This window comes from Natator depressus, chromosome 3 (genome assembly GCF_965152275.1).
Source record: "Natator depressus isolate rNatDep1 chromosome 3, rNatDep2.hap1, whole genome shotgun sequence".
Classification (NCBI taxonomy): Eukaryota; Metazoa; Chordata; order Testudines; family Cheloniidae; genus Natator; species Natator depressus.
In genome coordinates this window covers 104,225,853-104,248,352 of record NC_134236.1, presented here as the reverse complement: position 1 = coordinate 104,248,352, position 22,500 = coordinate 104,225,853, and the positions used below count along the sequence as shown (strand labels likewise).

Below are 22,500 nucleotides of genomic sequence, written 5' to 3'. Positions count from 1 at the left end.
TGCATTCTGGTTAAACCATATCCAGTGTCTCCTGTCCTTTGTTCAGCATAGCCAGACAATGTATAGTTATACAGCATTTTGCCTCAGCATCCCCCATCCCTGTTATATAAGCATACGAATAATCTTATTGAAGTGAATTTGATTACTAATGGGCTTAAAATTAGGCAAATGGTTAAATACCTTGCTGAATGAGGGTCAAAATGTTTAACAATTATGGAGGCAAAACTGACAGACGTGAATTATGGCACTCCAAATGTGTTTCCTGTTTCAGCTGCTACTTACCCTGACCAGTAGGTGGTAGTGGCTGATTTGCCTAGAGCAAGTATCTGCTGCTAGCTCCATCCCGGGCACTCCTGGCACACGGAAAGGAGTCTGCAAATGTTCATTTATCTTTTCCACATTTTTAAAACAAGAAAAATAATGGGAAGAGTCTAAAATTGTTTCCATCACCTTCTAGAACTTTGGGTGACCTGAACATATTTGGTGCCATCAGCAGTAGTAAGTCTGAGTAATACCGATGACCAAAAAATGGGCCGAAGATGCCCTTAGGATTACATAACTTCTGTAGCAGACAGCGTGGAGATTGGCTGTAAACTCCGAAAGCTCTTTTACTTATTTCCTTCAGGACGATAAACAGTGTGCCTCTAGAATGTTGGCAAATTAGGTGATCTCTAGCTTAACATTCTTTCCTAGAAAGCAAAGTACAGCAACAGTAAATGGGGCATGAATACTGTAATAACTGCAGGGAAGCTCATTCGCTTGGAAATGAGATAACATCAGATGTTACAAAGAGCTGATGACTTAATCTTTCTTTTCACCTTTGAAAACAAGACAAAATAACCCTGTCCCTTGAATAAAAGCATTGTTGAAAATGAAATGCCTTTCTTTGTCATTACAGCTGAACGTTTTTCCTATGTTTTTAAATATTTAGAATGTTGCACTTCCTAAATTTGCAGAGTATCTGCTCACTGTCTTGAATTTATCTTTGCTGACTTTACCAATTTAGAGTGAAATTCAACCCCATACAAAGCCCATTTATGCCAAATTTGAGAATTTAGATGGGTCTTTGGTGACAGACAGGCCTCATGCTGGCCCTCTGCACAAGGACAGTTTTCTCCCAAAGAGAAAAAAATGAATGAATTTCTGTTTGCTATGCAGGAGCCAATACAGCTATAGTAGACTGAACTGGATTCTATTCAGCAAAACTGTCAGACAAATTCAGATTTCTGAATCTTTAGTATTGGTGTTGAAGTAAAAAGCAGGGAGAACCCAGCTTGACTTTCAGATCCCAGATCGAGTTTCCAGGGTTGGCAGTTAGATTTGTACAGTGAACACAATGAAGATGAACAATATCATTATCTATGGTACTTTGTAGTACCAATGTTTGTCATTTTCAGTCTACAACCACACATGATGCGTCTCCATTCCATCTGCACATATGCTCGCTGATAATGCAATGTCACCATGTCAGCGAGAGGTCCCATAACACTGTCTCACACAAGGCATATATGGCTGCTTACCCCAGTTTCCTCCCTGCATGACAGTAATGTGCGTAATTTGCTGCTGGGATGGACCAGAGCTGCATCTAGGAAACCGTGGGAAAGTGCTAACAATGATGCACAAACATGCTTGTGGTTAAACTAAGCTTCCCCTGAGCTAGATTCTCAGGACTGAAGAACTGGGCTGTATCTACAATGAACATTTTCTTAGCATTTCTCACCATTGCTTTAGTTCCAGGGCAGTTCTTCTGGTGTTAGCAACAATGACAACATTAGTGTAGACAAATTACCCTGCTGAAAGCAACTATAAACAATGTGGTGATAACAATGCAAGCAGGTGCTGGAGCCTTGTCTACAGTAGAGCTCCCACCATTGCCACCACTGGGGGGAGTAGTACTAATGGTAATGCTACAGAAAGAAATGGTAAGAAAAAGCTCAGCGACAGTATAGAAAGGTCCTTGACGAATACTGATCTACAACTGGTTAATGGCATCCTCTACATTTGCAGATGGAAAGAAGTCTTCTGGAAAAATGTTTCTCTCAGAGTTATTTGGACAGACTGCTCTCAGTAACAGAGTTCCAGCTGCAGCATGCTTTCCAAGACACCCTGACAATATGTAAAACAATAAATGTTTTCCGATGTTTTTCAAGTTCTCAATTCTCAAGGGTTCACTCCACACAATTACACATCATTGTTCAGAACACTGCAGAGTGCATGATAGAAATATATTTATATTCTAAAATACACATATATTTAAAATCTTCCCCGACTGAACAAATAGCAACATCAAAAGCTTTACTAAAAGATATATCATAAAGGCTCTGTCTACACTATGAGGTATGGGTGTGATTCCCAACTTGTGTCGACACACTCATGCTAGCTCTCACATGAGTTAGCATGCTAAAAATAGTAGTGGAGCTGCAGTAGAAAAGGCAGTGGCAGTAAAGTGCTAGCCACCCCGAGTACAAACCCGGCTGAACCTTGTGGGTATGAACTCAGGGCTGCTAGCATCTGCTGTCACTGCCCTGTTCATGCTACTGCAGCCACAATTCTATTTTTAGCATGCTAGCTCAGACGACAGCTAGCACAAGTATGTCTATGTGAGATGGGAATTGTACCCCTAGCTTGTAGTGTAGCCACAGCTTTAATTATTTTTGTTATTGGGGTTTGTAAATACTATACTGGATGCACACAGACATTTCTTTCCTTACAGTATCCACAAGGCAAAATATTCATGTTGTTTACACGTAGGTAGGCGTGGCAGAATTCAAATTTTTAAAATAATTTTGATGGATAACATTGATTATTTTAAAGCATTTTTTCCTATTTTTATCTATTTACATTTTTATATTAACCATGGTTTTAAACATTTTAAAAATTATCACTTTTACAGTTGCATAAAAGTATGAGGGAATCAGACAATTATTTAATAACAGCAGACATTGATATTCAAAACGTTAAATCTTTATAAGGATTAAAAAGACAAATTGTCAACATCACCTACAAACTCTAAATCAACTTTAAATCAAACTCCAGTAAATTCTCAAACAGCATTTTGTTTATTTTGCCTAGCTGTAAATTTTGATGATCATCAATGGAAATATTTTTCATAAGTTTGTGTGTGTTTGGTGAAACTGACGTTTATCGACATTTACCAATACAAATCTAATCCTTCCAAGCCTACGCACAAGACATCCAAAAGGTGCTTCCCTCCATCAGTATTGAAGTTGTCCCATGACCTAAGAACTTTTTAAAAGGAAAATCCAGGGAAGTTTCTCTGCCCTCTTAAATTATCTGTTCAATAACTCCACAGTCCCAGGGAATGTATTTTCCTCTCTATACATTTTTCTGTGGCCTGCATTATAATGTACTAAACTGATTACAGCACATCGGTATTTATGTATTTCCACAGTTTTAAGACTTTTGGGTAACTTCTTCCACATACAAAGACCCTCTAGTAACTTCACAAATAAATTGTTCTGACTCACAATACTTTAATCTTACCTTGGATGTGGGGAGCCAGGGTGAGTGATCTCATAAGTAAGAATGATTTCAAACCCAGGCACCAGGATTCCTCTTCTTTTGACTTGGCCAAGTCTTAATACTCAGTGGCTACCTTATATATTGTCATTTATCATCAGAGGCACAGACATGACCTCTGCATAATACAATGGAAGGGGACTGGTGTCAAAACATAGTGTGAGATGATACCTGCTTGTCACATGGATGCACCAGAGGTTGCAAAGCCTTTTAGGGGTTTGTCCTCTAGGATCCTCTTTTTACTGTCTTTATAAAAAGTCAACTTGTCATTTCAGTCAAGGTTGGCTTAGATATGATTCTTCCACTATTCATCTTTGCCAGGCTGGTGATCAGCCAGAGGGGATTGCTTGTTAGCAATAAAAGGCACTCCCTTCCTGAGGACGAAATGGTCAGAGGCAAATCACTCCTAGCCTCTGCCAGCCACAGCTAAGTAGTGAAGGACTCAGTTCAGGAACCCGATTCAGATTCCCAGCATGGTTGTGCTGCCTCTATGTAGATAGGTACTGGCCAAGATAGCGCCACTTCTGATGCCTAAAAAGCACTGATCATGCTCAGGGAAATGGAGATCATTCTCATTTGCCAAGGGGCAAGGCAAGGAAACTTCAGTGCTCAAAGGATGGAACTTCTGGGGACAAAATCTCATGAAACTTTAATATTCACCGTGTGCATGGCACTGTGTTGTGAGGACTAATTCATTAATATTTGTCTAGTGCTTTGAGATCTGCCAATGGAAGGTGCTATCAAAGTGCACATTACTGTTTTCTAGAATCACAGAAATCAGAGTCAGAAGAAGGTCCTCTATCCCATCCTCTTGCCAATGCTAGTTTGTGTCTTACGGAATATTCCAATGTGTATTCTCCAGTGCAAATTCAAATGACTCAAGTGGTGGAGTTTCCACAACTTTTATTGGGAGCTGATTCTGCACTCTAATAGCTGTCCCTACACAGGCTTCAGTTAAACCCATTGCCATGATGTTATTTTAACACAGATTTTTTTTGTCATTTTAAAAAAGCACAGTATCAGTTTTCAAGTTATACCAGATGAGACTGGTTTCAAACACAGTTAACTTTGTTTTTTCAGAATGAGAAAGAAATCTTCCAAATATTGCCAAATTCAATTGGAACATTTGCACAGGAAACAATTTAGTAGGGTTAGCATGCAAGGAGTGATATAACTTTTACCAGATTGTGTGACTAGTGAGAAAACATCAAATATTAGAAGGGCTTCACCCTGTTATGCTACTAGCTTCCTATGCCAACGAATTGGAAAATTAATTGCACCTCCTTTGCTGACATATGTCATTTACATCAGTTGATTTTTTTTAAAAACTACATCCCAGGTTTTTAATTGTGCCTGCAGCTGTGCATGTGTAACTCCAGTGGGAGCTGCATGCATGTCTCTGAGGACAGAATGTGACTCTGGGTGTGTACTTACTGTTCGTCTCATTTTGGCATGAATATACATTTCCCTTTTCTAGTTACAGCTTAAACAGTAATGTATGCCAATCTATGGCTGCCTGCTAGTTCCACTTCTCTATTGCGAACTGACTAGTCTCTTTTAATAAACATCATTCTAAGTTCAATTGCTGACATAAATACAGTTGCTGACATAAGAAAGATATTAACTAGAGCAGTTAGAAAAAAACAAACCCTGGAATTTCTATTCCCCTGGAAATGCCAATATTTCAAAATTTGTTTGGGTTCAGAATCAGAACAAAAAAAAGCCAAAATTTCCATAGAATGAAACTTCTAAACATTTTATATGCAGAACGATTTAATCGTTTTGTCTCAACAGTGTTGAATCAATTCATTTTGACAGGGTCACAATGTTTATTTGGCTAAGGTAAATATGTCTAATGTTACAACGTTATAATATATAATATAAAATATTAAATATAGTTTGTATAATAGTAAATATAATGTATAAGTATTGATTAATATCTTAATATAAAATAAAAGTAGAAACATAAGAACGGCTACACTGGGTCAGACCAAAGGTCCATCCAGCCCAGCATCCTGTGTACCGACTGTGGACAATTCCAGGTGCCCCAGAGGGAGTGAACCTAACAGGTAATGATCAAGTGATCTCTCCCCTGCCATCCATCTCCACTCTCTGACAAACAGAGGCCAGGATGGTAAAGTCAAAATGAAATTGAAATGGTGAAGTCAAAACGAAATGTTTTACCCCATTGAAATGAAATGTTTCAACATTAGTGAAACGAAGTGAAAAAGTCAACATGATGCATTTTGACTTTTTCCCATCAAAAACTTAATCAAAATGTTTCAATTTTGACAAAACTGCATGTTCTGATGGAAATTTTTCTATCGAAATGTTTTTTAACTAGGTATATAACATTTACATTTTTCAAACATTTTGCTTTTGACATTATGAAGCAGCAGAAACCACCACTGGGCAATCTAGGTGTGTGCACGTGCTTATGTATATGCACGCATAGATTGTAAGTTTGTGTTCTTGCACGTGTGTTGTACATGGCACAGATCAGAGAGCAGTAGGGCAATCCCCATAACAGTCTCAAATAACTTTCCACCAACCCTCGTGAGAGACAGCCTTAGTAGCGCTGCAATTCATTCCCCTTTACTGAGGCAGAAGACCAAAGGAATGTGATGGACTGTGGTAAGAGGAACTGACAGGGAGTTCCTTCTTCAGCCAATAGTAAATTACAGAGAGACCAAAGAGACAGAATGAAAGGTGAAAGAGCACTAAATACAGTCAGTGATGCACTAGCATTTGCCACAGTTCCTTTTTTTTTTTTTTTTAATGTAAGAGATAATAAAAGAGTCAGCCACTTACTAGGCACTTATTAATTGAACGTCAAGACCTGTGTTTAATTATGCCACATACATAGTTTACTTTAGCATAACTTAGCACTGGTGGCTAACAAAAATTGCAATTTGACATGGGTCTAGGGAAGACTCTATTACATTGTTTCTTCATAAGATGAAAAAGAGTGACTAATTTTGTACCTGAGATTATGAAGTCTTATACACAAATAAAGATTTTATTCAGCATACACATCACATTAAGGTTATCGTTTTGTATGCAGCACCAAACAAAATGCAGTTTTCTTACTTGCCTATTTTAAAAAAATTGTCTGACAAATGCAAATATATTTCAATTAGGGAGAGGCAAATCAATTTGGATAAAATTAGTACTAATATTAGAGTAGTGCCTGAAGATCTCAACTACGTCAGACCCTGATTGCACTAGCTATTGTACTGGCAGCTCCTGCAGCAAAGAGTTTTCAATCTTAAATACAAGATTCATTAGGTGGGTATAAAACAAAAAGGGAGGCACGGGAGGGAAAACTAGGTGGTAACAACAAAAGCATGTTTTGCACAGACAAACTGCACTAAGCAGCAGTAAACTGTTCAGCCACTGCCTAGGTGGAACTGATCATATTGTTGGCCAAACCTCAAACTTAACCAAATTATTTATTTATTTTGATGTTCAAAAATGTTCCACTACTTTTTATAATAAATAAACTGTAGACTGCTGTGCTCCTCAGTTTCTACTGGGACCAGAAGTGGAAGGACCAAAATACTGAGGAAAAAGCTGCGCTTGTGCTATTTCCAGTTAGGCAGAAGCCAGGAAATCTCATGAGAAAGATTCTGGCCTGAGGTTTCCAGTCTGATTTCCAAGCCAAAGGTGTTGGATAAATTGAAATAAGCATTCAGAATTCTGGATGCTTATGTGAATGGAACTGAATTACCAAAGCTTCTGAGGTTTGCCCCTCACCAGATGTAATGCATCATCAATACTAAAAGTATATATGTGATAAAAAAAGACAGACATTAAACCTCTGCAAAATAATCTTTTGTAGTAGCTGTTCTAACACATAGAACTTAGTAAATTTCAAAGTTGTATGTGTTTTACCACCTTTCATAATATCCATGCTTTCCAGGATGGGTGTTCACTTTATTCATTGTGTTCATTTCCCTCTCCTCTCCTTTATGATTTTCATAGAGATAGTACAAAGGACAGTGAATTATGCATTAGATTAGGCTCTTACTGCTATGGCGTCTTTAGCACAGGATGACCCCAAATGTGCTGAAAAGTAGTGCTGTATTTTTACATATAATTCCTATTATTTTTTATGTGGTGTTGATGCTGGCACGACTTGACTTGTTTGATTTGGAAAAGCCTGAGAACTTTGATCAATGCAAATTTATTATAATACAAATTATTATTATTGTGGATTATTAGTAGGAAAGTAATCCAAGCCACAATGATAGTTACCCAAGGTCACTACCATATAAATGGTGGCTCCTTGGTGGTTTATGTGAATGGAGTTGGTGGTCTCAGTCCTGTTCCACATGGACAGGGTCCACAACAGGAACACCATCATAACAACTAGAATGCTTGCTGGCAGACTAGAATAGGAATGAAGTTGATGATCAAGATTAATAACTGCCTCAGAGAGGAAGAATGGTCTCATAGTTCTGGCATTAGACAGAGACCAGGGTGCAGTTCCCTGCTCTACCTCGTACTTTGTGTGTGACCGTAAGCAAGTCACTTAGCTTCTTTCTGTCTCAGTTCCCCTAGGTAAAATGGGGATAAAAGCACTTCCCTATCTCACAAGGGTGATGGGAGGATAGATGCACTGAAGATTGTGTGGTGCTCAGATAGTATGGTAATGGAGGCCACCCAACTGCCTTAGATAGATGCTTTAGTCTGTATTTTCAAAAGGATGGACCCAGTGATTATCCCTGGCTATTATGATTTATAACTACTCTCTTGCCTCAAATGGTTCAGGTGTCATTGGCAGGACAGTACAAATGTTTAAAATGTATGAAGTTTTTCGGGGGGCAGGAGGGAAAATACATTCAATCACTTCACATTTTTCACTGGTTGCAAGACAAGTTAACTATCATTGGCAGCCCTGTATTACCCCCATCAAAGCTTGTGTGACCTCAAGCCACCTCAAGTCCGCAGGACTCAAATAGTTCTCTCTTTGAGCCAAATCCAGACAGGTGCTGAGTCCCTGTGAATGCCACAGAAGTCAATGGGAGTTGCAAGTTTTCAAAAGGCACTAAGCATGTCCCTGGATTTGGCTCTGTCATAAATATAAAGGGAAGGGTAAACCCCTTTAAAATCCCTCCTGGCCAGAGGAAATCTCCTCTCACCTGTAAAGGGTTAAGAAGCTAAAGGTAACCTCGCTGGCACCTGACCAAAATGACCAATGAGGAGACAAGATACTTTCAAAAGCTGGTAGGAGGGAGAGAAACAAAGGGTTTGTGTGTCTGTCTACATTTTGTCTTTGCTGGGGATAGACCAGGAATGAAGCCTTAGAACTTTTAGTAAGTAATCTAGCTAGGTATGTGTTAGATTATGATTTCTTTAAATGGCTGAGAAAAGAATTGTGCTGAATAGAATAACTATTTCTGTCTGTGTATCTTTTTTGTAACTTAAGGTTTTTGCCTAGAGGGGTTCTCTATGTTTTGAATCTAATTACCCTGTAAGGTATTTACCATCCTGATTTTACAGGGGGGATTTCTTATTTCTAATTCTATTTTTATTAAAAGTCTTCTTGTAAGAAAACTGAATGCTTTTTCATTGTTCTCAGATCCAAGGGTTTGGGTCTGTGGTCACCTATGCAAATTGGTGAGGCTTTTTATCCAACATTTCCCAGGAAAGGGAGGGTGCAAGTGTTGGGAGGATTGTTCATTGTTCTTAAGATCCAAGGGTCTGGGTCTGTAGTCACCTAGGCAAATTGGTGAGGCTTTTTACCAAACCTTGTCCAGGAAGTAGGGTGCAAGGTTTTTGGGAAGTATTTTGGGGGGAAAGACGTGTCCAAACAGCTCTTCCCCAGTAACCAGTATTTGTTTGGTGGTGGTAGCGGCCAATCCAAGGACAAAAGGGTGGAATATTTTGTACCTTGGGGAAGTTTTGACCTAAGCTGGTAAAGATAAGCTTAGGAGGTTTTTCATGCAGGTCCCCACATCTGTACCCTAGAGTTCAGAGTGGGGGAGGAACCTTGACATGGTGGCAGAGTGGTGGGATTAACCTGAAATCATTTTGAGATCCAGTTGAGATTTTTTTGAACTAGAAATACAGATTTTAAAAAAAAGGAAGTCCAGAAGCAGCTGAAACTGAAAGCAGCTTGTTTTTTTCTCTGCTTTGTGGCCAAGCAGAGACAAAAGGGGATTATCTTTGTGAATTGCAGGTTTTCTTTGCCTGGAGGCAGGGTACTTAACTCCTGCAGGGAAATTCACAGTCTTCCAACCCAGAGTTTTTTTTTTCCCTAAAAGTAAATAGAAGGGGGGGGTGTTCTACCCATTTGCCTGGAGACAAAAGTGGCAGGGTTTTTTTTTGGATTTTGAGTTTTTACAAGGAGCACAAGTTTAAAAAGGAAACTTGTTTTTTCTTTGGGCTGGGTAAACAGGTTTCCAAGTAGTTGGAAGTTTTTTGCTTTGATTTGGACCCAGAGCAGAGACAAGGGAATTGTCTTTTTCTGTAGGCTGACAATCACTATCAGAGAATAGGTATTCTATTACAGCACAGCAAAATTTTACAGCCAAGTTTTGTTTGTTTATTTCTAAACTTTGGGTGTAAAGTTAGTTAAAAACAGAGAGGTTAGAATGACCAAATCCGCGGCTCGACTACAGCTGGAATTAGCCAGATTTCAGGCTGAGGAAAGACAAAGGGAACATGAAAGACAGATAGAACTCATGCGGCTGAAGAAGGAGGAAAAGGAACAAGAAAGGGAGGCAGCAAAAGAGGCAGAACAACACCAAGCGGCTGCTCACAGGAGAGCTATGGAAGCAAGGGACAAAGAACTGGAGGAGAAGGAAAAAGAGAGGAAGTATGTGGAGGAGATAGAGAAGATAAAGGCTCAGCAGAATATCCCAACAAACCCTAGCAATCCTTCTCCAAGTACCACTTCCCATCCCAGAAAGTTCCCCACCTACAAGGCAGGCGATGATACTGAGGCCTTCCTAGAAAACTTCGAAAGGGCCTGCCTTGGGTACAACATCTCTACTGACCAATACATGGTAGAGCTGAGGCCACAGCTCAGTGGACCCTTAGCTGAGGTGGCAGCTGAAATGCCTAAAGAACACATGAACAAGTATGAACTGTTTAAATCCAAGGCAAGAGTCAGAATGGGGATAACACCCGAGCAGTCTCGTCGGAGGTTCAGAGCCCTAAGGTGGAAACCAGACGTGTCATTTACCCGACATGCCTACCACATTGTGAAACATTGGGATGCCTGGATATCCGGAGCAAGTGTTGAATCTCCAGTAAATTTGCCCTTCCTAATGCAAATGGAACAATTCTTAGAGGGTGTTCCTGAAGAAATAGAAAGGTACATCCTAGATGGGAAGCCCAAAACTGTAATCGAGGCAGGAGAGATTGGAGCCAGATGGGTGGAGGTGGCAGAGAAGAAAAAAACTGGTCGCAGTTGGAGCGGAGACCAGAAGGGACAACCCCAGGCCACACCCTATTACCGGGGGCCGCCCAAAGCCCCACCTACCTCCCAAAGAACCCTCCAGACCCCTTATCTTCCCACCACCCCATTCTCCAGCAACCCTCCTCGCCCCAGTGACCCGTCAGCTGGACGATGTTTTAAATGTAACGAGCTGGGGCATGTAAAGGCCAACTGCCCCAAGAACCCCAACAGATTACAGTTCATTGCACCGGAATCACACCAGAGGTCCACAGGCCCAGATACCTCCCAGATACCCTTGGAGCGGAGGGAAACTGTGAGTGTGGGCGGGAAGAAGGTCACCGCGTGGAGGGACACCGGAGCACAAGTGTCAGCTATCCATGCTTCCTTAGTGGACCCCAAGTTAATCAACCCAGAGATCCAAGTGACAATTCAACCCTTCAAGTCCAACTCTTTCGATTTGCCTACAGCCAAGTTGCCTGTCCAGTACAAGGGCTGGTCAGGAACGTGGACTTTTGCAGTCTATGATGATTATCCCATCCCCATGCTGTTGGGGGAAGACTTGGCCAATCATGTGAAGCAGGCCAAGAGGGTGGGAACGGTCACCCGCAGCCAGGCTAAACAAGCCGTGAGGCCTAGCTCTGTTCCGGAAACTTCTATCAGGACCCGGTCAGAGGTGATGGACCCGGACCCCAGACCAATGTCTGCAACAGCAGTAGTGGATCCAGTCCCAGAGACCCAGACGGAACCAGTCCCAGAACCGGAACCAGCCGAACAACCAACACCAGACCCATTGCCAGCACTGAATCCAGTACTTGCAACCTCAACACCAGAGGGCCCCACCGACCCTGAACTGGTAGCAGCCGATAACCCTACACAAGAGGCTCAGCCGGAGCCTGAATCCCAACATAGTGCACCAGCGGAGAGCGGTTCACAGTCAACAGAAACAGCTCCATCCCCTATATCACTTCCAGAGGGACCAAGCCTAGGTCCACAATCCAATGAGGAACTGATGTCTCCAGCATCAAGGGAACAGTTCCAGACCGAACAGGAAGCAGATGAAAGCCTCCAGAGAGCTTGGACGGCGGCACGGAGCAACCCACCGCCTCTCAGCTCTTCTAATCGATCCAGGTTTGTTGTAGAAAGAGGACTTTTATACAAGGAAACTCTTTCTGGTGGACACCAGGAAGACTGGCATCCTCAGAGACAGTTGGTAGTTCCAACTAAATACCGGGCCAAGCTCTTGAGCTTAGCCCATGATCACCCTAGTGGCCATGCTGGGGTGAACAGGACCAAAGACCGTTTGGGGGGGTCATTCCACTGGGAGGGAATGGGCAAGGATGTTTCTACCTATGTCCAGTCTTGTGAGGTGTGCCAAAGAGTGGGAAAGCCCCAAGACCAGGTCAAAGCCCCTCTCCAGCCACTCCCCATCATTGAAGTTCCATTTCAGCGAGTAGCTGTGGATATTCTGGGTCCTTTTCCGAAAAAGACACCCAGAGGAAAGCAGTACATACTGACTTTCATGGATTTTGCCACCCGATGGCCGGAAGCAGTAGCTCTAAGCAACACCAGGGCTAACAGTGTGTGCCAGGCACTAGCAGACATTTTTGCCAGGGTAGGTTGGCCCTCCGACATCCTCACAGATGCAGGGACTAATTTCCTGGCAGGAACTATGAAAAACCTTTGGGAAGCTCATGGGGTAAATCACTTGGTTGCCACTCCTTACCACCATCAAACAAATGGTATGGTGGAGAAGTTTAATGGAACTTTGGGGGCCATGATACGTAAATTCGTAAATGAGCACTCCAATGATTGGGACCTAGTGTTGCAGCAGTTGCTCTTTGCCTACAGAGCTGTACCACACCCCAGTTTAGGGTTTTCCCCATTTGAACTTGTATATGGCCGTGAGGTTAAGGGGCCATTGCAGTTGGTGAAGCAGCAATGGGAGGGATTTACACCTTCACCAGGAACTAACATTCTGGACTTTGTAACCAACCTACAAAACACCCTCCGAACTTCTTTAGCCCTTGCTAAAGAAAACTTACAGGATGCTCAAAAAGAGCAAAAAGCCTGGTATGATAAACATGCCAGAGAGCGTTCCTTCAAAGTAGGGGACCAGGTCATGGTCTTAAAGGCGCTCCAGCCCCATAAAATGGAAGCATCGTGGGAAGGGCCATTCACGGTCCAGGAGCGCCTGGGAGCTGTTAATTATCTCATAGCATTCCCCACCTCCAACCGAAAGCCTAAGGTGTACCATATTAATTCTCTAAAGCCCTTTTATTCCAGAGAATTAAAGGTTTGTCAGTTTACAGCCCAGGGAGGAGACGACGCTGAGTGGCCTGAAGGTGTCTACTACGAAGGGAAATGTGCTGGTGGTGTGGAAGAGGTGAACCTCTCCATGACCCTTGGGCGTATGCAGCGACAGCAGATCCAGGAGCTGTGCACTAGCTACGCGCCAACGTTCTCAGCCACCCCAGGACTGACTGAACGGGCATATCACTCCATTGACACAGGTAATGCTCGCCCAATTAGAGTCCAACCTTACCGGGTGTCTCCTCAAGCTAGAACTGCTATAGAACGGGAGATCCGGGATATGTTACAGATGGGTGTAATCCGCCCCTCTGAAAGTGCATGGGCATCTCCAGTGGTTCTAGTTCCCAAACCAGATGGGGAAATACGTTTTTGCGTGGACTACCGTAAGCTAAATGCTGTAACTCGCCCAGACAACTATCCAATGCCACGCACAGATGAACTATTAGAGAAACTGGGACGGGCCCAGTTCATCTCTACCTTGGACTTAACCAAGGGGTACTGGCAGGTACCGCTAGATGAATCTGCCAAGGAAAGGTCAGCCTTCACCACACATCTCGGGCTGTATGAATTTAATGTACTCCCTTTCGGGCTGCGAAATGCACCCGCCACCTTCCAAAGACTTGTAGATGGTCTCCTAGCGGGATTAGGAGAATATGCAGTCGCCTACCTTGACGATGTGGCCATATTTTCGGATTCCTGGGCAGACCACCTGGAACATCTACAAAAAGTCCTTGAGCGCATAAGGGAGGCAGGACTAACTGTTAAGGCTAAGAAGTGTCAAATAGGCCTAAACAGAGTGACTTACCTTGGACACCAGGTGGGTCAAGGAACTATCAGCCCCCTACAGGCCAAAGTGGATGCTATCCAAAAGTGGCCTGTCCCAAAGTCAAAGAAACAGGTTCAATCCTTCTTAGGCTTGGCCGGTTATTACAGACGATTTGTACCGCACTACAGCCAAATCGCCGCCCCACTGACAGACCTAACCAAAAAGAAACAGCCAAATGCTGTTCAGTGGACCGAAAAGTGTCAGAAGGCCTTTAACAAGCTTAAAGCGACACTCATGTCTGACCCTGTACTAAGGGCCCCAGACTTTGACAAACCGTTCCTAGTAACCACAGATGCGTCCGAGCGTGGTGTGGGAGCAGTTTTAATGCAGAAAGGACCTGATCGAGAATTCCACCCTGTAGTGTTCCTCAGCAAAAAACTGTCTGAGAGGGAAAGCAACTGGTCAATCACTGAAAAAGAATGTTACGCCATTGTCTACGCCCTGGAAAAGCTACGCCCATATGTTTGGGGACGACGTTTCCACCTGCAAACCGACCATGCTGCACTGAAGTGGCTTCACACCGTCAAAGAAACTAACAAAAAACTTCTTCGGTGGAGTTTAGCTCTCCAAGATTTTGATTTTGACATCCAACACATCTCAGGAGCTTCTAACAAAGTGGCTGATGCACTCTCCCGTGAAAGTTTCCCAGAATCAACTGGTTAAAATCGTCCTTGAGATGTAGAAAATATTGCTAGTCTTTATGTACTTGGTAGTATATTTAGAGATGCATGTGTCTTATTAACTCTGTTTTCCTAGAGCTCCAGGAAGAAATCCCAGCCAGTGTTTCACCCTAGCTGAGATTTGGGGGGCGTGTCATAAATATAAAGGGAAGGGTAAACCCCTTTAAAATCCCTCCTGGCCAGAGGAAATCTCCTCTCACCTGTAAAGGGTTAAGAAGCTAAAGGTAACCTCGCTGGCACCTGACCAAAATGACCAATGAGGAGACAAGATACTTTCAAAAGCTGGTAGGAGGGAGAGAAACAAAGGGTTTGTGTGTCTGTCTACATTTTGTCTTTGCTGGGGATAGACCAGGAATGAAGCCTTAGAACTTTTAGTAAGTAATCTAGCTAGGTATGTGTTAGATTATGATTTCTTTAAATGGCTGAGAAAAGAATTGTGCTGAATAGAATAACTATTTCTGTCTGTGTATCTTTTTTGTAACTTAAGGTTTTTGCCTAGAGGGGTTCTCTATGTTTTGAATCTAATTACCCTGTAAGGTATTTACCATCCTGATTTTACAGGGGGGATTTCTTATTTCTAATTCTATTTTTATTAAAAGTCTTCTTGTAAGAAAACTGAATGCTTTTTCATTGTTCTCAGATCCAAGGGTTTGGGTCTGTGGTCACCTATGCAAATTGGTGAGGCTTTTTATCCAACATTTCCCAGGAAAGGGAGGGTGCAAGTGTTGGGAGGATTGTTCATTGTTCTTAAGATCCAAGGGTCTGGGTCTGTAGTCACCTAGGCAAATTGGTGAGGCTTTTTACCAAACCTTGTCCAGGAAGTAGGGTGCAAGGTTTTTGGGAAGTATTTTGGGGGGAAAGACGTGTCCAAACAGCTCTTCCCCAGTAACCAGTATTTGTTTGGTGGTGGTAGCGGCCAATCCAAGGACAAAAGGGTGGAATATTTTGTACCTTGGGGAAGTTTTGACCTAAGCTGGTAAAGATAAGCTTAGGAGGTTTTTCATGCAGGTCCCCACATCTGTACCCTAGAGTTCAGAGTGGGGGAGGAACCTTGACAGGCTCCTTTTATTTAACAATAATAAATAACATCTTGCATGCATATATGTAGTTTCTTTTATTCTGACAAAGTTCTTCACAGATTTTTACATCTGGTATACAGGAACCATGCCCTTCACCCATTACTGAAAAGTGACCAGCACTGAGATGGAACATAGCCATTGAAAAGCATGCAGCATGACTACAGTATGGTTTGGGCAGGATGTGTATATAGCAGCAGCATACGCAATTAAATACCAAGGGAAATTTTACAGTAGACTGAATGTAGTAGCCCAAACTACAATTTGGCCAGGACACTGGTGCTAAGAACCCAATCCTTAACAAAGGTGTTGTGGGCTCTTTAATGATCACAAGCAGTCAGGTCATCAGTTCTTCCTCTGACCTATTTCATTTAAGAAATCATTTCCCTTCATTTAACACAGGGAATGTTGTCTTCATCTTTAACTTTAACCCTGCTGTTAGTGGTGGACCTGCTATTGCAGAAGACAAAAGTAGTGCATTTCCAAGTAGCTCAATATCGGCTTCACAAATTCCAAGGTTCTGGGACAGCTTGGAGAGGGGGCATGGTGTCAAGATGACACACATGCCACCTTGCAAGAAAAGAAATGGATATACTCCACCAGAAACTGCTTTATCTTTCCCCTCACTATTTGCAACAGGTACTATGGCATTGAAATGATCTGCAAGCAAATCACTTTTTATCCTGCTGGCTACAAAACAGGTGCTGTTCACATTGATGCTTTCTGGGTTATGTGGTTTGTTACGTGATAAGATGTATGGTACTTCAGGGAGCAATTACGACTAAAACATTTTTTTCACATGAACTGAGCTGAGAAACTGAAAAGGCAACAGGACACAAATGCAGTCATTTTATTAATTCATTCCAGATATGTGGTGTCCAGTAGGGGGTGAGGAAAAGAAAAAGATAGGGCTTTCTTCCCATTTCAGAGCAAGAGCAGCTGGCTTGCTTGGACAGTCGCAGTTAATAAAGTCCCAAAGAGCTGTCCTCAGCCTGTAACTATAAAGTCTATATGTATTTCCCATAGAGTACTTTCCAATGTGTCTTTTTCCACCCTGCAGCAGACATTTATTTCCATTTTTAAAAAATTGGTTGGTTACATAAGAAAAAAATCCAAATATGCCATTTTAAAAATATGGATATTAAGTCCTTCTCCTTCTGTGAATCAGTAGATGTTAGAACACAGGCCTACATTTTCAAAAATGACTGCTGATTTTGGCTACCTCAGTTTTTGGGAACCCAATGTGAGACAATTTAGAGGGGTCTGATTTTCAGAATCCAATGAACAGCTGAAAATGAAGGGTGTTCTGAAAATGGAGGATGTTGCCTTTAAGATGTCTCCTGCTGGTCACCCAAAATCACAGCCTGAGGTTTTAATTTTTGTTGGAAAAGATTTAAGAGCTAAGTAAAAGAGAGCCACATTTCTTAGCTGGGATCATTCACACCATATCATGGATTTTTTTTTCACATTTGGTTGGGTACATCCATTTTAGTAAGATTTATATAAGTTTTGTTCTTTATCTCTGCTGTACTGTACATAAGTCCTGTTATATAATACAGTCGTGTTCCACCCACTTATTGCTGCTTTATATGCATTACATTATCTTTTAAAAAACCCAGACCTCCATTTAAGTGTATTTAATGCTCATATATATATATTATATATACATAAAAGCCAAGACATTCAGAATTCAGGCTGAAATTTTGGGGCAATGCTCTGGATAAGCCTTCCTTCCTTCCCCCCCAAAACTGAATCTCCTTTGTTTGTTTTTGTAACTTGAATGTTCGGAGGGAGTAGTTATAATGTGTGGTGTTTCAGAAATTCCCTAATCATTCAATGTTCTTTAGCTGCTGCTTTCATCACCGTTATTATGGCCCATGGGCAGAGCTAGTCCTAAAGATTTTCAGAGGATGAGTGAAAAATGCCAGCAGGCACCAGATCCCCCAAGTACACATGATCCATTCAGGTCCCCGTCAGTATTTTGTCCCCAACCACAATGGGTATGTCTACACAGCAATCAGGAACCTGTGGCAGTGAGTCTCAGAGCCCAGGTCGACAGACTTGGGCTTGTACTATTGTGCAGTGTAGATGTTTGGGCTCGGGCTGTGAAATCTAGGAGAGGGGGTGGGCTTCAGAGCCCGTGCCCAAATGTCTACACAGCTGTTTTCAACACTGCCGCATGCGCCCAAGTCTGTAGAACTGGGCTTTGAAACTCGCTGCTGCAGTGCTTCGTGTGTAGTCATACTCTAAAAGGCCATCAGCCTAAGTCAGGTAGCACCCCCTTGCTCCACCATGTGCTGTCCATGAAGAATGAGAACTTACTGTTCTCAGTGTCATGCAGCGTGGCTTTGGTCCCAGCCATTCCACTTTGCCTGGAGCTGGGTGCCCCCCCACCTAACTGTCCACTGTCCTCCATCTACCCTACCCCTGACTATGGCTTCTCCCGGCTCTCAAAGGCCTCTGCCTCTTCCTCCTCCCCTTTCTTTTCTTGTCTCTCCCCCAATATGGGTCTCCTACCTGCAACCCCTTCTTCAATGAACCCAATAGGAGGTTATAGTCAAGGCCTCAGAATACAGAGAGTCTTTAGTTCTTCCATAAGATTGTATCAGTTCTTGTCTCAAGTCACTGCAGTGCCAGATCACATACGCCATGAATTCTGCTTGCAAAAAATTATAACAAAACATTAATGAAGCAACCTGGTCTTTATGTGCACTAGAATGATTTTCAGCTTAATATAACAGCCTTTTAAAAACTTGTTTCCCTCCCCACCATTCACTGGTTTCATGTACAAGTCACCAACAATCTTCCTTGAGGGAAAAAAAAGGCCTATTTAAGCTCAGACTTTGAAGCATCTTTTAGTGAAGGAGGAAAGTGATGAGCAGCCAAAACAGATGAGACAAAACTGTGGTGACAAGTAGGATGTACCACACTCATGTGATGTGAAGAGACCTCGATGCTCTGCTAGGAAGATCGAACTGAGAGGACTGAACCTCAAAGATTGAACTGATAGGATTTTACAGTTGAGTTGCCAGATAGCAATGCTCTGAATTATATAACACTTGAATGACACCCTCATTCTGTGAAAATCTTTTCACACTTATGGATGAATAGACAGTCCTATGACCCATTACTTTCAAAACTTCACCTGCTGACCTAGGACTGAGATTGTCAGGTGAGTTTGAGACTCAAACAAATAGTTTTGAGTCTGAGTTAGAGCCCCCAACTTTCAAGGGTTTTATAATGAAAACGCAAATAAATAAACATAAATAAAAAAGACATTTTGAGGGAAATAGTGCAGACACTGCATGAAACAAAGGGGAAGAAGTATTGCATTTTAAAAAATCATTTGGGAAGCAGAACGTCAGTTTCTGTTGTTACATACAGCGGCTTCTAGTCTCTCTCTTCTCATAACAATAAAGTGAAACAGGGAAGCCAAGTTTCTGTACTTAAATGAGCTCACTGCTTTGTGCCAGGGTTATTTTTCTACTTTTTAGAACAGAAGGGTTAAAAATCAAAACTTTTCTACAGACATGGGAATATTCTTTATCTGGAAAGATATAAGCATGTATTGTCCTCAGAACTCACATGCATCCATAGTAACAAGTAGGGTTTCTGTTCCATGAGTCTGGTAAACTACTGACATCTAACTGGTAATAAAGGAAAGAAAGCCCTGGTTCATGATGACTCCACTTCCTACTCACACACATACCTCCTCCTCAAGTCTAGAATTTCTTTTACAAACACTTCATTTACCAAAAAAATTATCCACTTCAATATCTAATGGGTGCCTTACCTCTGCTGCATCTTTCATGTCCTTTACATCTCAGGCCCTATTGTTTCATCTTTGGTGCAGTGCAGCAGAAAGAGAAGAGTTAGTCTATGTATCATACTGTCAAAACAGGAAAAAGTTGTACAAAAATCTCCTCCAGACAGACATCACAGCTCTGGTGTGTACTGCTCATGTGCAAAGGAGGTCTGTTTAAAAAGGAATAAATGGCATGGCAATTGTGTCACTGTGACTGTCTACACTATTATGGTCACCACTTTTACAAGACTATGATAATTTTGTACAAAGTATGCCTTGTGAGGTATCATTTGAAAACTCAACCTGCTGAACATTATTGTCATAGTAAAATATGTGTACCAACATTGAATGTAAAGTTTCTAGTGTATAACATTACTGTAACATGCTCCAAGTTTAGGAAAAGCAGGCCCAAACCAGTTTCTCAGGAACAAACGACAGGCCAACACCCAGCCAGGTGTTAAAGAGCGTAAGCGGCAATTCTGCAGCAGGGGGAAAGGAGTAAACAAGAAATTTACATTTCATCACAGGGACTGCTCAAACCTCACGTCTATGGGAGACTGCTTGTTGCCTGCACCCCAACTGGGAGTAATTCTCAAAGATGGGAGAGTGGTACAAGAATGAAAGACAGTGGCCTCCAATTCACCCCTCTCTCCCCCCATCTCTGCTCATGGCAGCTACAATGCTCAAAAGACAAAGAAACCTCATCACTGAACTCAGGAAGGGGTGGTCCTAGCTGGAAGGTTTTTCAGCTAGTACAGACTGCAGTAGCATTTGGTGAGCTAAAACCTTTTGTTTTTAAGTTCCTTTAGCTTGTTAAGTCCTAGCTTGTGTTTTACTTTTCTTTTCTTTTTGTAACTAATCCTTTTATGCATCGTCACTTGTAATCACTTAAAATCTACCTTTCTGCAGTTAATAAACCTATCTTATTGTTTTATCTTAATGAGTGTGTTTGGATTGAAGTGTGCAGGCTACTCTATTTGGGATAACAAGGCAGAGGCACTATCATTTTCCTTTGATAAAACGACAGACTTTCTATTACCTTGTACTGTTCAGAAGGGTACTGAGCAGTACAAGGTTTCAGAGTAGCAGCCGTGTTAGTCTGTATCTGCAAAAAGAACGAGGAGGACTTGTGGCACCTTAGAGACTAACAAATTTATTTGAGCGTAAGCTTTTGTGAGCTACAGCTCACTTCATTGGATGTATACAGTGGAAAATACAGTGGGGAGATTTATATACACAGAGAACATGAAACAATGGGTGTTACCATACACACTGTAACGAGAGTGATCAGGTAAGGTGAGCTATTACCAGCGGGGGGGGGGGGGGGAGGGGGAACCTTTTGTAGTGATAATCAAGGTGGGCCATTTCCAGCAGTTGACAAGAACATCTGAGGAACAGCAGGGGAGAGGGGGGATAAACATGGGGAAATAGTTTTACTTTGTGTAATGACCCATCCACTCCCAGTCTTTATTCAAGCCTAAATTAATTGTATCCAGTTTGCAAATTAATTCCAATTCAGCAGTCTCTCGTTGGAGTCTGGTTTTGAAGATTTTTGTTGAAGAACTGCCACTTTTAGGTCTGTAATCGAGTGACCAAAGAGATTCAGGTGTTCTCCGAATGGTTTTTGAATGTTATAATTCTTGACGTCTGATTTGTGTCCATTTATTCTTTTACGTAGAGACTGTCCAGTTTGGCCAATGTACATGGCAGAGGGGCACTGCTGGCACATGATGGCATATATCACATTGGTAGATGCGCAGGTGAACGAGCCTCTGATAGTGTGGCTGATGTTATTAGGCCCTATGATGGTGTCCCCTGAATAGATATGTGGACAGAGTTGACAACGGACTTTCTTGCAAGGATAGGTTCCTGGGTTAGTGGTTCTGTTGTGTGGTTGCTGGTGAGTATTTGCTTCAGGTTGGGGGGCTGACTGTAAGCAAGGACTGGTCTGTCTCCCAAGATCTGTGAGAGTGACGGGTCATCCTTCAGGATAGGTTGTAGATCCTTGACGATACGTTGGAGAGGTTTTAGTTGGGGGCTGAAGGTGATGGCTAGTGGCATTCTGTTATTTTCTTTGTTGGGCCTGCAATCTCTTTGGTCACTCGATCACAGACCTAAAAGTGGCAATTCTTCAACAAAAAAACTTCAAAAACAGACTCCAACGAGAGACTGCTGAATTGGAATTAATTTGCAAACTGGATACAATTAACTTAGGCTTGAATAAAGACTGGGAGTGGTTGGGTCATTACACAAAGTAAAACTATTTCCCCTTGTTTATTTCCCCGCCTACTCTTCTTGTCAACTGCTGGAAATGGCCCACCCTGATTATCACTTCAAAAGGTCCCCTTCCCCCCCCCCACTCTCCTGCTGGTAATAGCTCACTTTTTCTGATCACTCTTGTTACAGTCTGTATGGTAACACCCATTGTTTCATGTTCTCTGCGTATATAAAATATCCCCACTGTATTTTCCACTGTATGCATCCGATGAAGTGAGCTGTAGCTCACAAAAGCTTATGCTCAAATAAATTTGTTAGTCTCTAAGATGCCACAAGTACTCCTTTTCTTTGAGCAGTACAAGACTCTCATGTCTAGGAGACAAGGCTGGGACCAGGAATTTGCAGGTGTCACCCTGTATGTAATTCATGAGTGACTGCTCAGAGCACTCCCAGCTAAATACATGAGCAAATTTACATGCTGAAGGCTGTGTGAATAAGTTAGGAGTGGATGTTCTGACAGCAAAGCAGTGTCAGAGGCATCCCAGGCTAGAGAATTAAGGGGACACAGTTGTTCAACTGTCCAGATTGTACCCTGGGGAATGTCACAGTCACATTGTGCTTGACTCCTCCGGCCAACT

At 42.2% G+C, this 22,500-nt stretch overlaps 2 protein-coding genes across 3 annotated transcripts in view; one reads left to right on the top strand and one right to left on the bottom strand.

The window, feature by feature from the left end:
* The window catches only part of PDE7B (phosphodiesterase 7B), a 273,745-nt gene that overhangs the window by 130,673 nt on the left and 120,572 nt on the right, over positions 1-22,500 (bottom strand). The window lies entirely within an intron of this gene.
* On the top strand, positions 214-16,588 carry LOC141983849 (uncharacterized). The gene is made up of 4 exons (XM_074946838.1): positions 214-290; positions 11,084-12,076; positions 13,232-13,792; positions 16,480-16,588. The coding sequence occupies exons 1-4, from the start codon at positions 214-216 to the stop codon at positions 16,586-16,588; spliced, it is 1,740 nt and encodes a 579-aa protein (XP_074802939.1).